General features: G+C 45.2%; 1 protein-coding gene across 2 annotated transcripts; it reads left to right on the top strand.

The window, feature by feature from the left end:
• Positions 1-14,506, top strand: naa25 (N-alpha-acetyltransferase 25, NatB auxiliary subunit). Of its 2 annotated transcripts, XM_018755382.2 has the most exons (24): positions 1-73; positions 2,607-2,692; positions 3,029-3,167; positions 3,499-3,617; positions 3,788-3,862; positions 4,026-4,133; positions 4,294-4,372; positions 4,532-4,643; positions 4,988-5,077; positions 5,449-5,621; positions 5,747-5,859; positions 6,127-6,334; positions 6,475-6,564; positions 7,180-7,360; positions 7,634-7,733; positions 8,049-8,200; positions 9,303-9,428; positions 9,573-9,816; positions 10,219-10,342; positions 10,432-10,497; positions 10,997-11,094; positions 11,193-11,303; positions 11,537-11,683; positions 12,921-14,506. In XM_018755382.2, the coding sequence occupies exons 1-24, from the start codon at positions 16-18 to the stop codon at positions 13,038-13,040; spliced, it is 2,919 nt and encodes a 972-aa protein (XP_018610898.1). In that variant the 5' UTR covers positions 1-15; the 3' UTR covers positions 13,041-14,506. The 2 variants fall into 2 exon arrangements, with proteins under 2 accessions (XP_018610898.1, XP_018610907.1); XM_018755391.2 differs by lacking the exon at positions 1-73 and having other exon boundaries at positions 2,614-2,692; positions 2,988-3,167.
• The last annotated feature ends 8,904 nt before the right edge of the window (positions 14,507-23,410 follow it).

Below are 23,410 nucleotides of genomic sequence, written 5' to 3'. Positions count from 1 at the left end.
CCAATTTACCCCAACATGGCGGCGAGGGGCCATGTGCAAGATCCCAACGACAGGAGACTTAGACCTATTTACGGTAACGAATTGCCGCCGGTGGCAAACTGGAGCCCCTGTCCGCCAGTGAGGGACGGTCGGTGGGCGGGCGCCTCCGCACACTTGAATGGCTTCGACGGGCGCGGGTCGGCTTTGTCGCGTGGAGGTTACCAAACACACGATAGGGGGCCTCTCGCTCCAGCCTCGGACTCGGCGTGCCGGCTTCGCCTAATGACAGTGCACTGTGGGCGCGCCAGGCGCGCGGCACAGGGCTCGGCGCCGGGCGACCGCACTCTGCGTGTCTCGTCTACGCGGGATGCTTCCGCGTGGGCGACGACCTCACCCGCCGCGTGCCCGGCGGCGCGGCTGGAGGAGCTGCAGGGTTCGGCGCGGCGAACGCGTTTGTTGACCCCGCGCTTTAGCCTCGCGCGCGCTAGCTAGCTCGCGCCAGTTGGCTAGTCGGTGCGGCTCGCCGCGTGAGCGCTCAGCGCAGCCACAACGACGCCGATAAACCGCGCCGGTCGCCGCAGCCCGAGCGCTTTTCTCCTCGCCCTCAACAAGGGCAACGACATGATTATCGATCACTTAGTTCGGCAGAGCGGCACCGCGTTACACGCAAGTTTAGACTTGACAGGCGATTCATTGTGAACCGCGAGCGAACGGGCTACGGGTACGGCGGCGGTCGGAGCGGCTCCAAAGCGTCCTCGTCAGGGATGTTTTTTTTAAATTTTAATTTCTTTTTTTTTGCCTTTCTTCTTGAAACGAGGAGGAAGAACCACAACTGACGCGTTTTAACCTTTCTGTGTTCCCCTGGAGCACAAGTAGAGGTGTTTGTGGTCCAGTGACCTCTCTTCGTCTCTGTTCTGGTACCACAGTGACAGTGTAAAAGTGTGGTGAAATCATGACTTGTTTCCACAGTAACGTCCTCGCTTTGGTATAATTAATACAGTTCTGGGGAGAACCCCTCAGGAAATTATCTAGGTGAGTTTAAGTTCTCATGCTCCATCATGTTTGTGTTACGTGGGGTAGTTACCTGTCTCCAGTTACATTTACATCTTACGTTTATTCATTTAGCTGATGCTTTTCTTCAAAGCAACTTATTTACCCATTTTGTACAGCTGGGTAATGTTACTGGAGTAATTTAGGATAAGTACCTTGCTCAAGGGTGCTGTAGCTGAAGATGGGATTCGAACCTGCGACCCTCCGCAACAGCTCTCCGGGGACACTTTTGTCACGGAATATTTGTGGATCTCGGGGTAGACGAGTTACCTGCAGAAGAGCTGCTGCGTTCATGGAGAGACGGTTGTCGACCTCTGTAGCTGTACATTTACATGTATTTGTTTAGCTCACCCTTTTTTCCGAAGCGACGCTAATGTTAAGCTGCATACGGTGAAGTTCCCATTTGTACAGCTGGGTAGTACTACTGGAGTAATTTAAGGTAAGAACCTTGCTCAAGGGTGCTACAGATGGAAGTGGGATTCGAACCTGCGAACTTTGGGTTCAAAGGCAGCAGCTTTAATCGTTACACTACCAGTTGTTCCCTGCCTTGGGAGTTTCTATGTACAGGACATAGACACCCCTCTTGGTGTTTGAGCTGAACCTCTTCCGTGATTTAAGTTGCATTCATTATAGATTAAACATTTACAGTGCATTTTTACTGCACACTGGCATCTAATTGCATCAGACCGTTTTTTTTTGAGGTCGTTTTTTTTTAATTCACAGTAATGTTGCTCGAGTATGATGTCAACAGCCGACAGATGCGTCTGACGTGGATAAATTTGGCGACCGGCTGTGCCTGCCTGTGACTTTGCCTCTGATTTGGGCCCCAGACGCCTTGTGAGCCTCACGAGAGACATAATATTAGGTGGTGATGCAATGCTGGCAGCAGAGTTGCTGACAAAAACGACGGCTACGCGAGCGTGCTTTCCGATGTATTTGCCGCGAATGTGTACGTTAACCAGGCAGCTTTTAAAGAGTCGTACCGCCTCGTGTTGTGGATCTTGTTGCCCTTTTCAAAATGTTCTCTGCTTGGTTATGTCTGTTCACTGAACAATTATTAATAGCAGCACTGCACCACTAACAACAGGGGATGGAGTTAATTTTTGCCTGTGAAGAGATGATGCACCTTGGCCTAAGTACTTAAGAGGGGGCAGCCGGTAGCGTAGTGGTTAGAGCTGCTGCCTTTTCAGCTAAAGGTTGCAGGTTCTAATCTCACCTCCAGCTGTAGCTCCCTTGAGCAAGGCACTGACCCTAAATTGCTCCAGTAAAAAACTGCCAAGATGTATGAATTATAACTGAGAATAAAGCCACACTGATGTCTATAATGCAATGGATAATTCAAAGATTTGAAGCTATATTCCCACCATTAAACTGTGCCAAAAAAAAAAAAAAAAAAGACTTCACTCTCAATCCATTGTTATGGAGACTTTCTGCTGGAAAAGCATAGGCACTGCCTTAATATCTTATATAAAACCTAAATACTGCAAATGTCTCCTTGTTAATAGTAAGGCGTACATGAATGATGTCACAAGCTGACAATCCTCATTAATAGGAGGACATGCCTCTTTCGATCCTAGATTACCTGGACAATGGCAATAATAAGATGGCAATCCAACAGGCTGACAAATTGCTCAAGAAGCACAAGGACCTTCACTGTGCCAAGGTTGGTGATTGTCCGTCTCCCTTTTTTAATGTGATTTCTGCTGCTGTCTCCACCCGCTTACATCCGCTTAGGGCCTGATGAAAAATGACAATGACAAATGGCAGCACTCTGCTTCACGAGGAAATTCAGCTGAAATCAGACATGGAAGTAGTGTGGGTGGGAGGTGAGATGTAACATGACTTCTGTAATCCCTGTGCATTAATTCCTATTTCATTAATTACTTCCTGTTTTTCTCTGATATCAGCGTATGAGGTGTTCACACTCCTCAATAGTACTCACGGGTTCATTTGCTCAGGGACTCGCTGTTGGCTGGTGTTTGTTGCTGCTGGGTTCTAGGTCCTGAAGGCCATTGGTCTGCAGCGGACTGGCAAGCAGGATGAGGCCTTCGCACTTGCACAGGAAGTAGCCACATTGGAGCCCACTGATGACAACTCGCTGCAGGCCCTCACAATACTCTACAGAGAGATGCACCGACGTGAGTCTGACATCTGCTCTCTCTGCTAGAAGGTCTCCGTGTTGATGTGTGCTCCATATGACTTCTCCTGGACTAACAGATTTAGGCCTGTTTGGACTTCATAATGTGACAGTAATTAAAGGGAATGTTGTTGTAAATAGTGTGTTTGGGGTTTAATACAAATTGCTGACGAAAGCATTGAGTTGGTTGTTGGCCCAGCTACTTTTAGGTGGGTTGGGGTTTAGTTGGTTTAGTGGTTCTGTTGTTGAGCCACTGATATGAAGTTCAGTTGGTGGTAGTGGCCCACTCCCAAATGCAACCCGAAGTGGTTCCGATGCTCCCCTCTCTGCAGCGGAGCTGGTGACCAAGCTTTATGAGGCAGCAGTGAGGAAAGTTCCCAGCAGTGAGGAGTACCACTCCCACCTGTTCATGGCCTATGCTCGTGTTGGGGAGTACAAGAAGATGCAGCAGGTCTGTTCAAGCCGCCCCTCTTTCGTTAACCCATATGCAACGGCTTGGAATTTAACTGCCTGCAGGTCAAAGACAATTCAGATGCTGCACATTTTCAAGTTTAATTCTTGGTTTTTTTTAATGCTCTGTGTTTTAAAGGCATAATTGTTTCATGTGTTCTGTCGCTTCAGGCTGGGATGACGCTTTACAAGATCGTTCCCAAGAACCCGTATTACTTCTGGTCTGTGATGAGCCTGGTGATGCAGGTGAGCTGGATTTACTGTATTTTTGAAAACAAATGCATTTGCTGCCTGTATGGAACACAATAGCAGCTGGTTAAACGATGATCTGAAGCCAGTTGTGGGCTGCAGCGTTCTTATGGACTGTAAATTTTAAAACAGAAGAGTAATGGGTGGCTGTGTGTTGCAGGCCATATCAGCTCAGGACAAGAAGCTGTCGCAGACCATGTTTCTGCCCCTGGCCGAACGGATGGTGGAAAAGATGGTGAAGGAGGAGAAGATTGAGGCCGAAGCTGAGGTGAGGGGATCCAGCTCACATCTATGAGCACATTCAGTTTTGCAGAATTGTTGTTAAGCTTACGCACTAAAGTGCACACAAAAGGCACTCAGGGTAATGCTTTACACATGCATGCTGAAACAAAACATTGTCTTAATGTTCTTTTATACCAACCCTGCAGGTGCAGCTTTACTATATGATCCTGGAGCGGCTGGGGAAGTACGTAGAGGCGCTGGAGGTTGTTCGTGGGCAACTGGGAGGTGAGGGGGAGCAAAAATTGCTCCTCTGCTGGTGTTGTGTGTGTGTGTGTGTGTGTGTCTAGGACTTGTTTGGTACACGTGATAATGCTGAGGGCTGCTGATGCTGATGTCCAGTCAGCCTTTGTGACCATCACCCTGCGTTCTTCCCACCCCTTCCAGAGAAGCTAACCAGTGAGCTGCAGAGCCGGGAGAACAAGTGCATGTCCCTGTACAAGCAGCTGGAGCGTTGGCCCGAGTGCAACGCCCTGTCCTGCAAGCTGCTGCTCAAGAAGTAAGAGCCGAATACAGCCGGCAGATGTGGACACGCTGCCTCCCAACCAGCCATCCAGTTTTTCAGCCTTTCACCGAGTTTGCAGGACTAGAGTTTAACCCTCGATCTCACTATCTTTTATTGTTACTTTTTTGAATGTCTGTATTGCACAAAAACCTAAAGGGCTTTTTTTATTGCTCTGTGCTGTTCCTGGTTCCATTCAGCCCATCATCGTTGTGGTTATTAATGAGGTTGTCATGTACCTCTACAGCACAGTGCTCATTGATGGAAGGCTAGATTGTGCTCATTAAGAAGGTGCAGTACAGGCAGGTGATTTTCTCTTTTCCCGCAATTTTTCTCCGCAGCCCCGATGACTGGCAGTTTTACATGTCCTATTTCGATTCGCTCTTCCACCTCATCGACCAGGGCTGGGAACCACCCTCTGAGGGCGAGCAGTGAGTAATCTCTCCGCTTGTGTTCTTTGGAGAAAGCCTAGGTGGAAATTTTACAAACGTGTCAGTTCATTACAAAATGTAAACTGCAACATATTTAATTTTATACAAAAAACACCTAACCCAGTCATGTGAGGTCTTTTGTACAAGACTGCCACCTCTCTTGGGATGCAAACCCACTATCTACTAATTATAATAACTTAATTACTAGAAATCTTTACTTGCCTTTGAAATGAGTGAGCTCACTTGATTCCTATTTTTCTGTCCCTGTTCTTTCATTGCCACACTGACCTGACCTGTCTTACCTGCAACACCTTGCTTTCCCCTGCCTGCTGTGGTGTTTTACCTTTGACTCCCATTCTGCTGTCTGGCAGTTGCTCAGAGGGCGAGGTGCGAAGCTCTGTGGCTCAAGCCATCGCCTTTGTGGAGGAGCGGCTGGCGGTGGAAGAGGCGAAGGAGACGCGCCCGCTTCGAGGTCCTTTTCTGGCTCGCCTGGAGCTGATTCGCCGACTGAGGGCAAGAGGCTGCCCCGAGGAACAGGAGCTGGGTGAGTGATTAGCACATTACTCATGTGTTAGCCTGCTCGCTTGTATCTGTCTGAATATGTATGTGAGACGCTTGTGTGCTAGTACGTAGTTGACCGGCGCTCAGCCAGTTGCCCGGTGTCTACAGGAGAACCACTGGAGCTCATGTTCCAGTACTTCATCAAGTTTGGTGACAAACCCTGTTGCATCTCAGACCTGAAAATCTACTTGGACCTTTTGACAACTGACCATCATGTACAGGTGAGGTTTGGGAGGGTGTCCACTGTCAAAGTTGTACCTGTGTTCTTATGTTATCGTTATTGTTTGATGGAGTCTAAACAAAGTAGGAGTAAGTTCAACATTTCCCCCTACCACTCCGTCCTATTTCCTAACTTCTTCCTGGTTTTTTTCCCCTCCTAAACTAACCACTCCTGCCCCCTCTCTTTGTTCCTGATTCCTCACATTGAAAAACCAGTGGGATGTAAACCATTCATTGGTTCACCCATTGCTCTCCCTCCTCCTTCTCAGTTTATCAACAGGTTGATGGAGACGGTACCCTTATCCGAGCCCCAGGACGATGGGGTGGCGCTGCCAGGGGATACCCGGGCTCTCCAGAGGCACCTTTGTGTGGCCCAGCTAAGCCGTGCTTTAGGCCTCCATCATGCCCTGGACACCACTGGCAAGCTGGATCTCATTCGACAACTAAAAAGTCACTATCGGCATGGCCTGCAGTTTGGTAAGCATGGAATACTCCATGGGTGTAAGTAGGTACTTCTGTACTTTTATGCTGCTCTTTCAAAATGAGTTTTTTTTTTTGCCTTCGTGATGTATGGGAGATGCTAACATCACCTTTAATTCTCCGCTGTTGGTCCCCAGGAAAGTCATGCCTGAAGACAGAACTGCAGTTCTCAGACATGTACTGTCTCTTGGCCTCCCATGTATACATCGACTTGTGGGCTGAGACCGGTAAGCTGTTCGATATTCATCATAGCTCATCAGTGTCTAAGGTCACCAACCATAGATATTGTCCAGTTCCACTGAGGAACATTTACCTTATAGTGGTACACGTTTAAAAAGAGTAGTAACTTACTTTTTATGTTGTAGATGTTTGAGTTAGAAAGTTTTGAACATATAAACATTTTACAATTTTATCCTCTGTTTTCTACAATTTCTGTTAAGCAACAAAAGTGACTCGCATTTCTGGCCTTATGCACATGCTTGGGAGATGAATTGGTCCACTGCTAGGGTTGATTGTCGTTTTAGAGCTCAGGGTTTATTTTTCTCAGTCATTTTAAAATGTGCTGTTTCTGTACTTTGAGATTGTGTAACTTGATTAATTTGTATGTGTTTTTTATAATGATGATAATAATGTTTTAAAACAGAGTCCCAACTGTGTTCATAAATTGAGGAACCAGCTGAAGAATATGTGGCTTTGGTGTTGATATCTTAATTCATGTATTTGTCATGAAGCAGTTAAATGATGCAATTTGTAAAATTTTTATGAAACTTTTAACTGCATGTATCCCTCCCAAATGGAAGATAATCCTTCTAATACCCTTCTCGTCACCTCTCCTCTTACAGGGGACGAAACCATGCTCTGGCAGTGTCTGGGCCTCCTGGAGGAGGGCCTCAGCCACAGTTCCTCCAACGCTCAGTTCAAGCTGCTTTTAATCCTTCTTTTCTGTCGCATGGGGGCCTTTGAGCCTGTGGTGGACCTCTATTCTAGCCTGGACGCCAAACACGTGCAGCATGACACCATCGGGTGAGGGCCAGAAGTTGGGTAACCCTTGGGGTGAGGTACACTGACCCTTTAGTGTTAAGGTCACCTATAGCACTAGCATGTCCTTTAATATTACCAAGCCCTTCTATTCTTACTGTGTCCTTAGTGTGTCAGCATGTTCTTCAACTGGAGTGTATTGTTAGTGTCTGCCTTTCAGCTTTATTGTAACACGATTGAATTCTCCTGTTTTTTTTTTTTTTTTTATCATTTTTATTTTTTTTGGTTTTGTTTTCTCATTGTCTTTCCCTGGGACAGGTTCCTGTTGACCCGCTATGCAGAGTCTTTGGGCCAGTTTGCTGCTGCTTCCCAGTCATGTAATTTTTCTCTCAGGTTTTTCCACTCGAACCAGAAAGATGTGAGTTGTTTTTTTTGCATGTTTGCATATACTCATGCATATATATTTGCATATTACTCTGTGAGTTAAAATTGTGGCCAATTGGTAGCATAGTGGTTGGAGCTGTTGCTTTTGGACACAAAGGTTGCAGGTTCAAATCCCACATCCAGCTGTTCGTACCTTTGAGCAAGGTACTTACCCTAAAATTACCCAGCTGTGTAAATGGGTAAGTAATTGTACGTAGATTAACACTATAGGTGCTTTGGAGAAGAGCATCAGCTAAATGAATGTTTAAAACTGTATTTAAAATAGCATTCTCTCTTCTCTTCTTTCCAGACCTCAGAATATATCATTCAAGCTTACAAGTATGGTGCATTTGAGAAAATCCCTGAGTTTATTGCTTTCCGGTCCCGCCTGAATCGCTCACTGCACTTCGCCCAGGTGCGCACGGAGAGGATGCTGCTGGACCTCTTCCTGGAGGCTGACCTGTGAGTCTTGCATAGACTGTGTTAAGAGCCATCAACACACTGCCTGGAAACATTATCTCTAAACAATCCTGTAACATCCATACATGGTCAAATCAATACTTGTATATGCTTTCACTTAGAGTAAAGTAGTTTCCTGCTCTTGACGTTTAATGTTGTCAGTTTCCGTAAATGCAGCCATGCTGAGATGTTAGCACTTAGTGTATGAGAACTTGAGGTTGCATATGCCGTCGTTTATTACCCATGCACCAGTTTACAAAACATACTATTGGATTTGGATTTTGCGTGCGTCTCGACAGCTGAGTGGCCTCACACTGGAACCGCCATGCAGTCGTCTTTGCAGTTATAGTTTGGATTGTGCTGCCTTAAGTTCTTTACCTCAACGAGCACTTGTTTGCTAGTTTTGCATGTTAGTCATGACCCCAGTCAGTAATCATAGCCTTTGTTAGGAATATGCAAACAATATCCACTTGATAGGTGAGTATGAACTCGTTTGCATTGTTTTCATTCATTTCTTTTGTCTTTATGCATAAACTGTGAATATCATATTGTGAGCAATTAAGTTTATGGTACATAATAGCCATCAGGTAGACAGCTGTACAGTATTATAGAGATGATAATGAAGGGAAACTGCCTTGTTATATTGTGTAATTGTAAGTAATTGTGTTAATTGTAATGGGATTTGATATTTTTTCATAAATAGGTATAATTTTGGGGTCAAGAACACAATTTTTTTCCCATTGAACTAATAGTAGTTCTTTCTTTTGTGAAAATTTACCTCATGAAAGGTTTTTGAGGAAGTAATTACCTTCCTAAGGTGGGGGAAGACTACTTGAAAATGGGGTGGGGAAAAAAAATAGTTTCTAAATCTTTGGACTGTGAAGTAAAACAAGAGCACCCAGAGGAAACTCAAACACAGGGACAGCATGCAAACTCTGCAGAGGCTGAGCTGGATTCTAACCCACATGTGTATCCGCAGCCCAGGAGCTGTAATGTACCAGCGCCTCCAGCTACACCACCTTGCCACACATTTTTTAAACCACCAATCAAAATCCTAAACTGGGAGTAAACTTTCATAGCCTTTTTGTCTTTTCCTTTCCTCCAGGTCTTCCAGCTTGGAGGACAATGTGAAGTCCATGGGTTTGTGTCCCGAGGAGGACGACATCCCTTGGACAGATATGAGGGACAACCGTGACCTTACCGTGCTCACCAGCTGGGATCCCGCAGACCGGTAGGATGCTCTTTTCCATGCTCTCTGTCTGCAACTCTGGTTGTAACTTTTTATCCATGTAAGTTGTATGTGCATGTACACACCATGGGGCACATATACAGCGTCACTCGACTGACACCTGTCCTCCTACCAATGCCTCCCCAGGCAGTTGTCGGAAGAGCAGCGCTCCTTCTCTCTGCAGGAGGAGCTGCTCTGGTTGAAGGTGCGCTTTCTCACCTTGCGGCTAGTAGGCACCTTAGCTGTGCTCAGCCACCCCCCTACGCCCCGCAATGCTGAAAAGGCAGCTGAGAATGGTGTAGTGGCCAAACCTGATATATTGCGCCCCCTGCTGGACCAGCTGAACACCACGCTACAAAATGGAGCCCAGTTCTTAGAAAGGGGTGTGCAGGTACTGTGATTTTTATTGTTATTCATTTTTTTTTGTGCTGTTACTGCTTAGCATTTTGCATAGGTCAGTTTTGAATAGCTGGATATTTTTATAAACCAGTTTACAATACCTTGCTCATGGATATTTCTTTACCCTGTTTAAACCATTAATTTGGCTTTACAGTCACAGTTCCCTAACCAGTTTGCACCCTTTGGTCTTTACCCCATGTTGCCACTGTAATGTTACAGGTATTAACATGAATAATTTATGTCTGTAAAACAAGTCTGTTACTCAGAGCTGTGGCTCAGCCTTGGCTGTGACAGTCAGAACAAGTAGCTGCACCTCGAAACCTGCTGATATCAATGAATGGGTTTGGACACTTAAATCTGTAGTGGTGTAATGTGATGTTCTTTTCTTTTACAGTATCCCTTCCTAGGCCCTTCCCCGACACGCTTGGCTCATGCCTTGGCAAGTGGGAGCTGCCATTGCCAGGTCTTGGCCTTCCAGCTAGCAGCCTACGTGCAGGAGCTGGATGCTGCGGCGCTTGGTGAGTCACGCCCCAGGATGACCCTTTGTCTCTCAGAATTACCTCTGTTAGGTCTAAATTATTTCTTCTGTTTGCCTTTCTCCCCTCAGAAGAGACAACAGAGGTCCAAACACAGATTTCGAACAGTTTCAAGTCTTTACTAATACAACTGAAAGGTATGTTTTTACAGCCGGCACACCACACCTTCTTTTATTAGTGCTAGCATGTAGGAGAAACAGAGAAAGATATGTATCCAAAAAAAGGAAGCCCAGCACTAATCTGGAATAAAAGGATGGAAGAATGACTGTAGGCTTTGTGCTCAGTGTAAAAGTAGTAGTCTAAGGAAAACGAAGATAAATTGAAATTTGAATGTATTTTTGTCCTTTTTTCATACATCAGTGCAGTCTCACTTGTTACCGTATGTAGAATGTCTCTGTCTTCAATGTGTCATTCATTAGTTGTGGTGAGCGCTTTGGTGTTAGGGTATGCAAGGCAGGTAGTAGCCCAACTACGAGAACTGTATTTTGTATATTCCCGCTAAACATAACATACTTTTCTGTTCATGATGAATTGATCCACAGGTTTCATAAAATCACGTAACAGCCAGGCTAACCTTTTGAGTAAACATCGGGTTTATTGGTCTTTATTCTCATCCCTTCATTTCTACTCCTGTAGAGATATTGAATAAATGCAAAGGTGATCTACTGGAAGTGAAGGAAGGCCAATGCAAGACACAGCCAACATTGTTAGAAAACTTAGTCTTTTTTGTTGAGGTGAGTCAGTGCTTTGAAGAACTTGGACAAACATATTGCGAAGTGAATAAGGAGCCTGGGAATGAAGCAGTTCTTTGGACTCTTTCTCCCTCCTTCAGACGGTTTGTGTGGTGCACTGGGTCTCTTGCTTCTGTGCTGGTGTCCTCCGGCCTCTCAAGGCAAGCCTACAGAAAAGGAAGAAGAAGAAAAAGGAACCCATTTCTGCCACGGTAAACAAGGCGGTCAAACGGGGGAGTGCACATGGATGTGGAAAATAGCTGCTTAAGTTTTTAATGTAAACATTGCGAACCTTTATTTCTACATGTATTTTGTTTAGCTCATGTTCTTATCTAGAGCGATGCAAGTAATCAAGGCGGCGATATCTGCATATGTTTTTACTGGTATTTTCTAAAAGATTCCTTTGTGGCTGAGCTGTAACTCGCCGATCTTTGTGTCGTCTCAGATGGTGGTGTTCAGTGGGTTCCAGGAGTTCACAGCGGGCCTACAGTCACTCTTCAGTGAGGTCCTGGACCACATTAAAGGACAAGAGACCAGCCTGACTGCCCTGAAGCTAGGGGAGCTCACCTTGGAAGAAGTGATGCCAGCTGGGGTACGCATAGTGGGTGTGTGGGTGTACACGCGCAAACTGTCTAGATGCACACCTGACACCAAATTTTATGTGGAACAGGAGGGGCTTTTCATCAGTCCTACATGCATCTACTCATCTAATGTGTCCTGTTGAAATGGTGGTGCAGTGGTCTAAGTGACTCTACTTTGAGAATAGTGTTTCTGCATATATACGTATTTATCTGTGGGTAAAATGCACTTTGATTCACTGAGTTTTACATCGCTTTGGAGAAAAGTGTCTGCAAAATGAAGGGCAGGGTAAACCAAGCACTTGGAGCGGTCTTGGGGTGCCAGGGCTGAGAAGGATTCCCTCGTGAAGCAAGTGGATACCTGGCCCAGTGGGAGGCAACAGCAGGGCTCTTTTGATGCACACAGAGCGGCACAGTGGACCGTCTCACATTTAGCTGCTTACAAGCAGCGAGGGGGAAGAGAGCCCCTCTCTCCTATGAGCCGGGATGGCTTGTTCATGTGCCTGGATCAACAAGATTGGGAATGAGAGCATTTTGTTTACGGATCTTTTGAATCTCTGAGCAGGAGCATTTACGACACAGTGTAAATATGGAAGCACTGTAAAGAACTTTGGTGCAGAGCTGGAGCAGAGTGTTGGTGCTCACCTGCGACTTTGTGATCCCTTTTACGCCACGCAAAATTGACCATAATTTGAAATAAAAGCATAATGTACGAAGTTTAAAAAAACGTTTTAATGTGTGTTGTTTACCTTGAAGTGTAGACAGCTGTTGCGCATTAGCTTGGAGTCAGATGTGTTGACGTAGAGGTGGTGGATGACAGCTCAAAACTGGTAGAAGGCACAGTATCATGTACAGCTTATTCACCTCCTGTTGGCTTCATTTTACTCCTGCTCTGGTTGTTTGAAAAACTTCCGCAAGCGATTACTGTTTGCGATCGCCACCGATGGGTGCGTCAGGTGATGCTTTACCATGACATTTGAATTGATATGCCAGCCTTAGTTTTCCTGAGAAAATAAGCAACTAGTATCTTGTCTTTTCTCAACAGTTTTTCTTCCTGTTCTTGGGAACAGTAATACTGTTAATTACTGTGAGGTTTTGTAGCCATGCAGGAGGAACAACTGCACTGACATTCTACTCATTCAGTCAACCCTGCATGTGCTGCATGCTTTCTCTGTGTAGATGGGCTCCTAGCATCTCATCATCCTCTGGTGAGATCTCACTGTAGTTGTTCTCTGGGCTGGTGTTTTGCAGGAGGAGGCATTTGTCAAGTTGGCAATGGATAAGCTGAGGAGCAGCTACCTGCGGTCACTACAGGAGCTTGGGGACCTACTGAAGAAGAGGGCGGATGTGCTGAAGAGCCTCAAAATCTGAGCGCAGCCCTGGCCGGGCCCTCTACAACCTCCGACAGCTGTCTTCGTCATTCTTACTTAACGTTCTCCCCCGCTGCCCCTCTACCACCTTTTTTTTTTTTTTTTTTTTCTTTTTTTCTCCCCCGTGCTTCTATTTATCCCCTTCAGGATGCCATCATTTCTCTTTCCTTTTTCCTCCTGGTCCCTCACCCTAACTCCCTGAAACACCTTTGAAATCCACAGCTCTTCCACAAAGACGCTTGATGCACTCATAGTTTAATCTCGCCTGAGAGCAGGGCCAAAAGCGCCTGAAATAAGTGAATAGAGAACATAGTTCAGCTGTTTTAGAATAACTGCTCAAATACATTATTGTACATAGTCTGCTGCAGAGAAAGTAACAGTAACTGTCACAACTCCTTGACGGAACAAAACAAAAGAAAATTTCTTTACTTTGTACTTTTTTGTTATCGGTGCCCCCATCCCCCCCAGTCATGTGTTGTACTGGACATTGACACGCACCTCTCTTGAGTTGGCCCTCATAGCCATTGGGCGGTGGATTGTGGGAGCAGCTGGATGCCACTCCTCAGTGAAAAGAGTGAAGTTGTGAAGAAAGTTGCTGTGGAAGCAGATGGAGGAGCACAAGACTCACGGGATCCCTCTCCCAGGGCGGGTGGGACACCATGAACCATCTTGGCAGAGGACTCTTTCAGTTTGAACTTCAGTTCACTACTCAGAAGCTCTCTTTGAAAGTTAGTCTACTGGGTCTAAGTGGCATTGAGAGATTGGGTAAAACCTGACTGTATCGGATGGGCTTTGTCATTGTTTACAGAACTGCATTTCTTCTTGCCATTATCCTGTTTGGTTTGGAGGTGTACTTCTCTGTCCCCACACTTTTATCCTTTTTTTGGTTTGGAAGGACAATTCTTGAACCTTGGACCTCATAACCTATTGGAATGAGGTGAGAGCAGCTGTGTAGTATTGAAATGCTCCTGGCTTTATTTCATGTGTACTTGTGTGCATTTTGAGTAGGAATGTAACAACAAAATGAAGCATTTCAGGAAATTGGCACATCCCCTGTTAAACGAACGTTTGGTTGCTAGGTTCTGTAACATAGTGGTGTCATAAAGCTGTAGCAACCATGTAAGAGAGCTGTGTTGGTGTTTTGATCCATTAGAACATGAAGGGAGGTGGGATTGTTCTTTTTTACTGGTTGGTTTGATCCTGTTCAGTCCTTTGTGCGCTCCTACATGTTATTGCTTACATCTGGCACTGAGTAGAAACAATCCCGTCTTTTTACTCTGTCACAGGTGTGCAGAAAAAGTCAGTTTTGTGCTAGACATGGAATTTTTTTTCGTTTTTTTTTTTGAAGAACTTCAATTTCATGTCTCCTTACTAAAACTGAATGGTTTGGCCTACAACACAAAAATCACACTTTTTTTGGAGGTTTAGTGGTTCATTTGATCATTTTGTTAATATTGTGCATCACAATGTAAATGACAACTTGTATTCCCTTATTGACCCCAGTGTGTGCTTACCAGGTAAGGGGCTGATGCTGACGCTGGTGAAAGCCTATATCTTCCTTCTGGCGTTAAATACCCCACATTCTCCATCTTCCCTTTCAGTCTGTTTATTCCATCTGTAATGTTCTCATTAATTTATGCTTTTTTTGTTGAACTGTAGAGTTAGACTTTTTTTTTAATGTTAAAGAGGGGAGGAGCAGAAAGCAGAGGTTTTCATTGGAACAATGGACAGTGTCTCCTGGTGCTGTGGAGGTCCACTTTGAAGAGGTTGGCAAACCCTGAGTTCCAGAACTGAAACCTTGGCAGAAGCACATCAGCACTGAAAGGAACTCGATTCAAGGCACCGAAAAAGTGGTTGACAATCTGTTGTCATCTGGTCTGAGTATTTTTTTTTTTTTTTTTTGTTAGAAAAAATGAAAAACACTGGAATGTCAAAAGGAGTTTTTTCTAAATAAAATTTAAAATGCTCTTTACATTGGCTTTAATTTTCTTAAGGGTACTACACGTGGAAATGAAGCTGTACTTCATAGAAAGTTCTTGAACCCAAAAAAATCTTTTGAAATGCCCCCTTTTCAGGACCTACAAGTGTTATTAGTCTTTAAGCAGCAATAGAAGGGTGTCCAGAAGACAAGATATGAGATGGGCAGAAAAAAGTAAGAGATTCCAGCCCAGCATGTTCTACGCCTCAGGAATTCGTACAAGTGGGCAAACTCTCCTGAGAGGTGGGGAGTGGGAGACCTGAGGTTTACGTGAAATTGCACTCCAAAAAATAATCAAACAGCAGTTATTCTTCATTGAACCAATGCCTTTGTCCCTGGTTACATATGGAGCACTTTAGGATGAGTACCTTGATCAGGGTACTGATTGATACTGCAGCAGATGAGGCCCAAACAGAGTGACAGCCCTAAATACCCTGCTACCTGCTGTCAGACCATAATCCCAACACAGCTCAAGGTGGATGTTGCTTTGAGGAATGCGGAGGTGGGCAGCAGAAAAAGCGCAGTGCCGTTGCGCTCAGTCCCGGAAGCGCACATGTTGACATCGCCACTAGAGGGCGACAAACTCCAAAGAAGAGCCTCCCTGATAAAACGGCGCCGCTTTGTCGGTAACCGTGCATCCGAAGCACGGCCGACTCATTAGTCTATATGTATATTTATATTCATTTAGCTGACACTTTTCTCCAAAGCGACTTACATTATTAAGCAGTCATTTTCTCCACTTGCAATTATTTTCCTCATTTATTCAACTGGGCAATTTTACTGGAACACTTACGCCGGTAAATATCTCGCTCAAGGGCTCTAGAGCTGGTGGTGGTGGGATTCGAAACTGCCACCTTTGGGTTAAAAGGCAGCAGCTCTAACTGCTACGGAACCAGCTGCGAACCCTATGGAACGCTGTATAAACCGGTGAATTCTGGTGGCGACTGCACCTACGACCATACACTGATTCGGAACGGTCCTCGTGCCGTGGTGCGATATGAAGATGTTGGGATATAAAAGCGATTCAAAGGGGTTTCATACGGAATAAATGACGGTCGGAACGGAAAAGCACGAAGCCGCGACGCGTTCAATTCCGCGTTGTGAGAAATTCTTGTAACGGCCACAGGGCGGCAGCAAAGTTCACGCAATTGGATTCAGTCCGTTAAGCGTTAGTTTAAAAACAATATATTTTTTACGATAAACTTCACTTATCAAGTTTGAATACCGCTTTTTTTAACCCTTAAATGTCAATCACAAGGACATTTAGCGTAAAGGTGCATGAATTATCGACGGAGAAGAGCCTTCTGTCGAGACCTGCTGTGTTTTAGCGTCTCACTTCGTAGCTCACAAAATCTGTGCCTCGTCACTCTGAATCTCACACTGTTATTATGCTGCGTAAACACCAGAAATTCAGCGTTTTCACCAGAAATCCCTCATAAACCAAAACTGCCTCCTGTGAAACTCTGGCTTTCTCATTCAAGCTCAGCTTCGATGTCCAACGTTAAACGGCGTCGAGAACTCGCCGAAGAACCTTACAGGCCCATTAAATTTGATTCGTTCCGACTTCAGATTCCGATAAAACTGAAATACCTGTTTGTCAATAACTGAAAATCCAGCCAGTGCCGCTGGAACGGCTACAGCCGGAACGTGGTTAAGGTACAGCAGTGTACGGTCAGGTGATGGAGGACCTTCCCAGAGAGCTCAGAAAGCCCATCTCGAGCGGTTGTGTGTCCAGTCCATAAATAAAATTAATCTAACTCCTATATGGAAGGATTTTATCATACACATAACAATAAGAGGAAGAAATGTGGCCCAACATTCAAAGCGTCCCAATGTGGCCCCCAGAATAATGTAAACCCGTCTGAATACTATTGCTAATATTTTTTTACCACCCAGTAGCTGATGAATTATTACACTGCCAGATTTTACTGTAATATAATTTACATTTATTAATTTAGCTGACACTTTTCTCCAAAGGAACTTACAACATTAATATAATTTCAGTTATTTACCCATTTATACAGCTGGGCAATTTAGGGTACCTTGCTCAAGGGTACTGCAGTTAAAAGTGGGATTTAAACCTGCAACCTTATGGTCCAAAGGCAGCAGCGCTAACCACTACACTACCAGCTGTCCCCTAATTTAGTTTGTTTGGCAAAATTAATGTTTTACTGAATTTTCTACTATTTTGAAGAAGCGCCTTATCCATTACAATTCTCGCTCTTCTTATCCATTACCTTATCCTTTAAAGTATGGGCGATGATTTAAAGAAAACGCTATATTTTATATCCTGCTTTATGTAAAAGGCGCTTGGTTTGGATTAGCTGGCATGAAAAAAGGAGTTGGAAGCATCTCCTAAGACTTTGTTGCAGAAACATTGGCGCTGTGAATGCTGCGAAACCACAAAGTGAGATGAAGTTGTTATAAGAGAATATAGGCGCAAAGGCTGAAAGACACCGGCCCACATTCCACCGCACTGATGGCGCAACATTCTACTTTCTACAGCCCATAATTCACTGTTAAATCCATATTTGAAACATGCACTGCAACACTGCAGTGCTTTTGGAAGTGTGCATAGCACATAACGTGGTAAAATGAACGATTATAAGGTGCCCGTGAAAGACAAATGGCTGCAGCGGCAAATGACCCCAAGAACCTGCTCGAAAAAAGACGGGGGGTGGGGGTTGAGCCCGTCTGCACCCAGACGTTAGCCCCCTGCATTAATTGCATTGTTGGCGTGGAAGGCAGCTGTGCATGCGAACGCGGGAACAAGGCCGAGTCCCCGGAGACAGCGCTGGCCGCTCGCTGGAAACCGTTGCCATGGCGACAGAGAAGGAGAACGCACTGAAGGAATTGCCATTAAGGACGAGGCTTTGCCTGATGCTACACACTGAACAATGTAGTCTCCCCCCAGCTCAAATGTGCACGCACACACACACACACACACACACACACACACACACAGAGAGAGAGGATTGCATTGAATTGCAATAGTGATCACCATCACAGTGAGAATCTTTCAAGGTAAATCAGTGCATTCCTCTAAAGCAGGGATTCTTAACCTGCGGCCCAAGGACCCCTTAAGCGTCTGTGGAGGGGCTTCGGGGGGGTCTGTGAAATGCTGGACTGCTTTGAAATTAGCTCTGCAGCTAAATGTCAAACATAAAATAAAAATGTGAGGACACTCTTGCTGCCTGTGACATAATTTTATGAGAAGATCGTCGAACCGAATTTCAGTGCAATAAGACAAGTGCGATATTTTCTGCAAATTTATCAAAGAGTATTTTTTCAAGGAGGGGACCTTGGCTTTCAACACTTTCCTAAGGGGGTCTGTGGCCTAAGAAAAGGTTAAGAACCCTTGATCTAAAGTGTCTTGAGTGCTTGCGCTCTCTCTCTCTCTCTCCCTCTCTCTCCTGTCTCTTTCTGTTTCTCTTTTCTCTCTCTCTCTCTCTCTCTCTCCCTCTCTCTCCTGTCTCTTTCTGTTTCTCTTTTCTCTCTCTCTCTCTCTCTCTCTCTCTCTCTCTCTCTCTCTCTTTCTGTCTCCTCTCTTTTTTGCTCTCTCTCCTTCTCTCTGTCTCTTCTCCCTTGGTCACACTCTCTCTCTTTTGCTCGCTCTCTCTCTTTCTCTCTCGCTCTCTCTCTTTCTGTCTCTCCTTTCTCTCTCTCTCCTGTCTCTTGTTCTCTCTCGGTCGCTCTCTCCCTCTCCCTCTCTCTCCTGTCTCTTTCCGTTTCTCTTTTCTCTCTCTCTCTCTCTCTCTCTCTCTCTCTTTCTGTCTCCCCTTCTCTCTCTTTCTCTCTCCTCTCTCTCTTGCTCTCTCTCCTGTCTCTTGTTCTCTCCTTCTCTCTGTCTCTTCTCTCTCGGTCGCTCTCCCTCTTTATTGTACTCTCTCTCTCTCTTTCTCTCTCGCTCTCTCTCCTTCTGTCTCTCCTTTCTCTCTCTCTCCTGTCTCTCGTTCTCTCCCTCTTTCTCTTCTCTCTCGGTCGCTCTCCCTCTCTATTGTACTCTCTCTCTCTCTCTTTCTCTCCTGTCTCTTTCTGTTTCTCTTTCTCTCTCTTTCTGTCTCTCTGTCGCTTGCTCTCTCTCCCCTCTCTCTTTCTCTCTCTCTGTGTCTCTTGTCTCTCCTCTCTCTCTCTCTTTCCTCCCTCTTTCTGTTTCTCTCTCCCTCCCTCTCCTGCAGACACCTACAGACACACATTTTCGGACCGTTTTCGCCGACATGCCACTCATTAAGCTCCGCGATTGATCTGCTGCAAACCGCCCAAGTCACCATCCATTATGCAAGACGCTTGTTTTACGTCCACATCAATGTCCTCGTCCATTTGCGTCCCGCTGCCCGCTCGAGCAAAGTGTTTGTGATGTACGGAGACGGGGCGGCTCACAAAGTAAGGGCCTGCCCTCGATGCGCCCCCGAGCGTCATTAAACATAAGGCGCACATTGTTTACGGGATCCCTCGAGAGCACGGCGTGGCCACGGTGCCTTTGTGTGAGCGTTCCCCGCTTGCGAGGAAGAGCTCTGCAGCGAATGCGTCCTTTGCAGAGACTCCAGATGCACTCAAACGACTCGTCAACTGTATCTGTGTCGATCTTAGATTGATTTGCTCTTCCTGGCCGGTTATGCTTTTGGGTCCTTGTACTTGGCGCCATTCAAGTGTTCCTGACCTCGCCATCCAGTCCTCCTTTCGCCCAATGGTTCATGGCGCCGGATCTCCGCTGACCACCCTGCGACTCCAGGCGGCGTCTTGCTGTGACCTTTGGTAGGAACAGGGCCGTGTCTTTGGAATGGGCCATCATGTTGGCTGGTGACACCATGAGGGTGTTGGGTTATCATTTGGCTGGTGTAGAATCAACAAGTAGGCTGCTCGTGTGTTACTCTTCAGTAACCCTTCCCACTGGGTGGGGAGCAGGTCCTTTCAGAGGTCGTTCAGGTGCAGATATCCTCGCAAACCTACGTTTCACCTGATGATCGAATTGCAAGATCACTGGGGATCTAAGTCTTCTGGATGAGACACGCGGTGTCATCCAGGAGACTTAGATCTCCAGTCAGTTCACACTGGCTGTGGAAGGCTACGTGTTTTGAATTGCAAGATATTTACATTTATGTATTTAGCAGACACTTTTCTCCAAAGTGACTTCCAATGAACTCTATGTAGCGTTATCAGCCCACACACCTTATTCACTGTGGTGACTTACACTGCTAGATACACTACTTACACTGGGTCACTCATCCATACATCAGTGGAACACACACACAGGCTCTCTGTCACTCACACACTATGGGTGAACCGCAACAGCATGTCTTTGGAGTGTGGGAGGAAACCAGAGCACTCCAAGGAAACCCACACAAACACAGGGAGAACATGCAAACTCCACACAGACTGAGTGGGGATCAAACCCATATCCTCTCACGCCACCCAGGCGCTGTAAAACAACAGCACCACTCGCTGTGCCACTCTGCCACCCCAACAATACTTAATTAATGTCACTGGAGAGGCACTGATTTCCTTAAACCATGGAACTGCTCACAGCTGTTTTCCATCCATGTAGACGACTTATATGCTTCCTGGTTGTGTATTTTTCTAAGCTCACTTCCCCCTTCTCTAATTATCGTTAATCTTTACATTTACAGGTATTCATTTAGCTTTTCTCCAAAGCGACGTACATCTCATAGAAAATACAATGTGTTCATAACGTTAGCAGAAAGAGACACTTAGATGCAGACTTGTGATTCTTAAGTGCAGTTAGTTTGTTTCTTTCCACCATATGAACCAATATTCATGACACGAGTAGCTGCATAAAGGTTTATTCATATATCGACAATTCCTTTGCAGTAATTTATATATATATATATAAAAATAAGTTTATGTTACATTATATATTTACGTTAAATATAATTCAAGGGTGTACTAAAAGCGTCAATAGTGGAGGCAGGGACATCCCAGGGAGAGGCGATAAACAGCAGGTGTAAATAAAAATTTAGAGCGGTTAACGTCACACGGCCGGTCCCTTTGACGACGGGCGCCTTCCTGCTCCACCATTTAGAGCTCTTCCCCCTGGCAGTTATTTCCATAGTAGAGGTCAGGGGGCAGAGAACCCGTGCGCCAGTGACGGCTGGTCTTTCCGATCCAAGCATCAAATTGAAAAAAACGAAAAAAAAAACGGTGCGGTACGCTGTAATTACAAACGAAATTGTTCGCAGTAAAAGCCTTCGCCGTATCAGTAAAACATAAAAACAGGAGTGAGGGAGACAGTAAATAGAGTGAAAATTAATATTACTTTTAAATCCTGGGAAACTTTGCGTCTGTGTAACCCTGCCTGATTTCAGCAAATATTGTTAATGTTTACTGTGCCCTTATTGCTCTTCGTGTCTGATGTTTTCTTAATTATAAGCCAACTCCATGGGAGGTATGGAAATATATTCCGTTAAACTCCTGGGGAAACATAAAGGAACATTTATGTTTCAGTCACACTGGAGACTATCCTGCAGTCATTTTTTTGCTTTAAACATCACAGATAATTCAGTCTTTCTAGACATTGTAATAAAGGATAGTACAGCGCATTTTGCCGAAGTTATGATAACGGTAAAAACCAAGACATGCCGTCGGTTCGGTGCAATCTCATGGTTGGAGTGGAGGTCCATCCCCCACGTGACTGGGAGGGTAGTCGTACGACCTGGGCAGCAATCATCTGCCTCGGTAACCGTACCGTGGTACTGAAGGGTGCCCCATGACCTTTGGCGGTCCCTTGGTGCTAATTTTGCAGTGAGGAATGGAGTTTGGGGACAGGGACAGAATTACCCTCTTCATCACAACAGCTGCGCACCCACAGTGTTGGATTTGTGTGTGTGTGTGTGTGTGTGTGTGTGTGTATGGGGGGGGTGGCGAGGTGATTCATGCTATGGTAGTTATCACAGACAGGTTTCTTATTTCTGCATTTCCACAGAGCATGATGTACAGCTTGTCATTAATACTGTCTACAAGAAAATAAATTATTCTATCACAGGGGGGCCAGAACCAATAATGAAACCAAAGGCTTAAAGGTACATCATGTTTGTTCTGGGATTTTCCGCCGTTGCTGCTGCAAAGCAAATCTGGCAGCGACTGCAAGTTCCGTACGGATTCCCTCTATCAGAGGAAGGAGCGCAAGACCCACCTTGTGACCCTGGTTTGTAAATTGTGTCCAAAAATGACGTCCATGCAAACGCGAGGTTCTGTCTTATAGTCCTGTGGAGACAAGCAGGTGGTGTGATGAAACAAAAGAATAAATAAATAACGGCGCAGAAGGGAAGATGGAGCAATAAGGAGTTGATGAAAGCGTGGTGGTGCCATCAATCAAGGGTTGCTCATTTTATGGCTACCTGATGCTTTTCTCTAAAGCAACTTATAGTGTTGAGGTTACAATTATTTACCCATTTAAACAGCTGAGTAATTTAGGGCTAGTACCTTGCTCAAGGGTACTACAGCCAGAGGTGGGGATCAAACCTCTAACCTTTGGGTCTAAAGGCAGTATGTCTAACTACTACACTACTGGCTGTCTTCTTCTAGTGGCCTTTCCTGCATGAGCCACTCGTTCACCCGTTCCAGCACTTTATTCCTCCCTCCATTTGTCTTTTTTTTTTTTTTCCTTTTCCCAGCCGTGTGGTAAACCTGCCGTTACAATCTGCTTCCCGGGAGTCTTTCGTTCTCAAATGTTGCGCCGCTCGTCCTTCGGCGCCGCTACACCAACAAACCTTCCGCGCTTTCAAGGACGACCGCAGCGGTTTTAATTAACTCTGAATTATTCGTTGCCGAGTAGGCAAATAATCGCTGGAAAAATCTACAGTGCAAATAAACAATCCTCTCTATTAGAATGGGTATTTAAAATTCGGGTGAAAGTTTGGTCAGATTGCGTGTTTCAATGAATCGAATAAGTCAACACCGCCTCTGCAGGGTACAACTTTAATCGTGATGAATTTCGCATATTTTAACGCGCAATTACTCTTTATTTGCCGAATATATTAAAAATAAATAAAGCAGTGAATGAGGCGTGCGGAACCGTCGGTCTGCCCATCTCTCTGTCTGCCTGCCTGTCGTAGGCAGCTTTACGCTGGATATTATGTTAAGTTCCTTTTAATATTTTCCCCGTTGACAGTTTTAATACATATTGAGACATCATTGTGAATTCGCAGCAGGTAATAAGTGTGTAACTGTGGAAGGAGCTGTGCATTTTGTCTCCCTTCTCCTATCACCTGTATGACTTGTTGTCTCTACTTGTTCTCCAGTAATTATTCTGGTCACTTGAAGGTGACCTCTTGAACAACAGGGTAGTAATATGAGGAATTGTTGGACGTTTTCCCTTTATTATATTATATTATTATAAATGACTACATTAGGAATTGTTGGATGTTTTCTTTTAT

Source organism: Scleropages formosus, chromosome 6 (assembly GCF_900964775.1).
Source record: "Scleropages formosus chromosome 6, fSclFor1.1, whole genome shotgun sequence".
In the NCBI taxonomy this organism is placed as follows: Eukaryota; Metazoa; Chordata; class Actinopteri; order Osteoglossiformes; family Osteoglossidae; genus Scleropages; species Scleropages formosus.
This window is presented reverse-complemented; position numbering and strand designations above follow the sequence as displayed.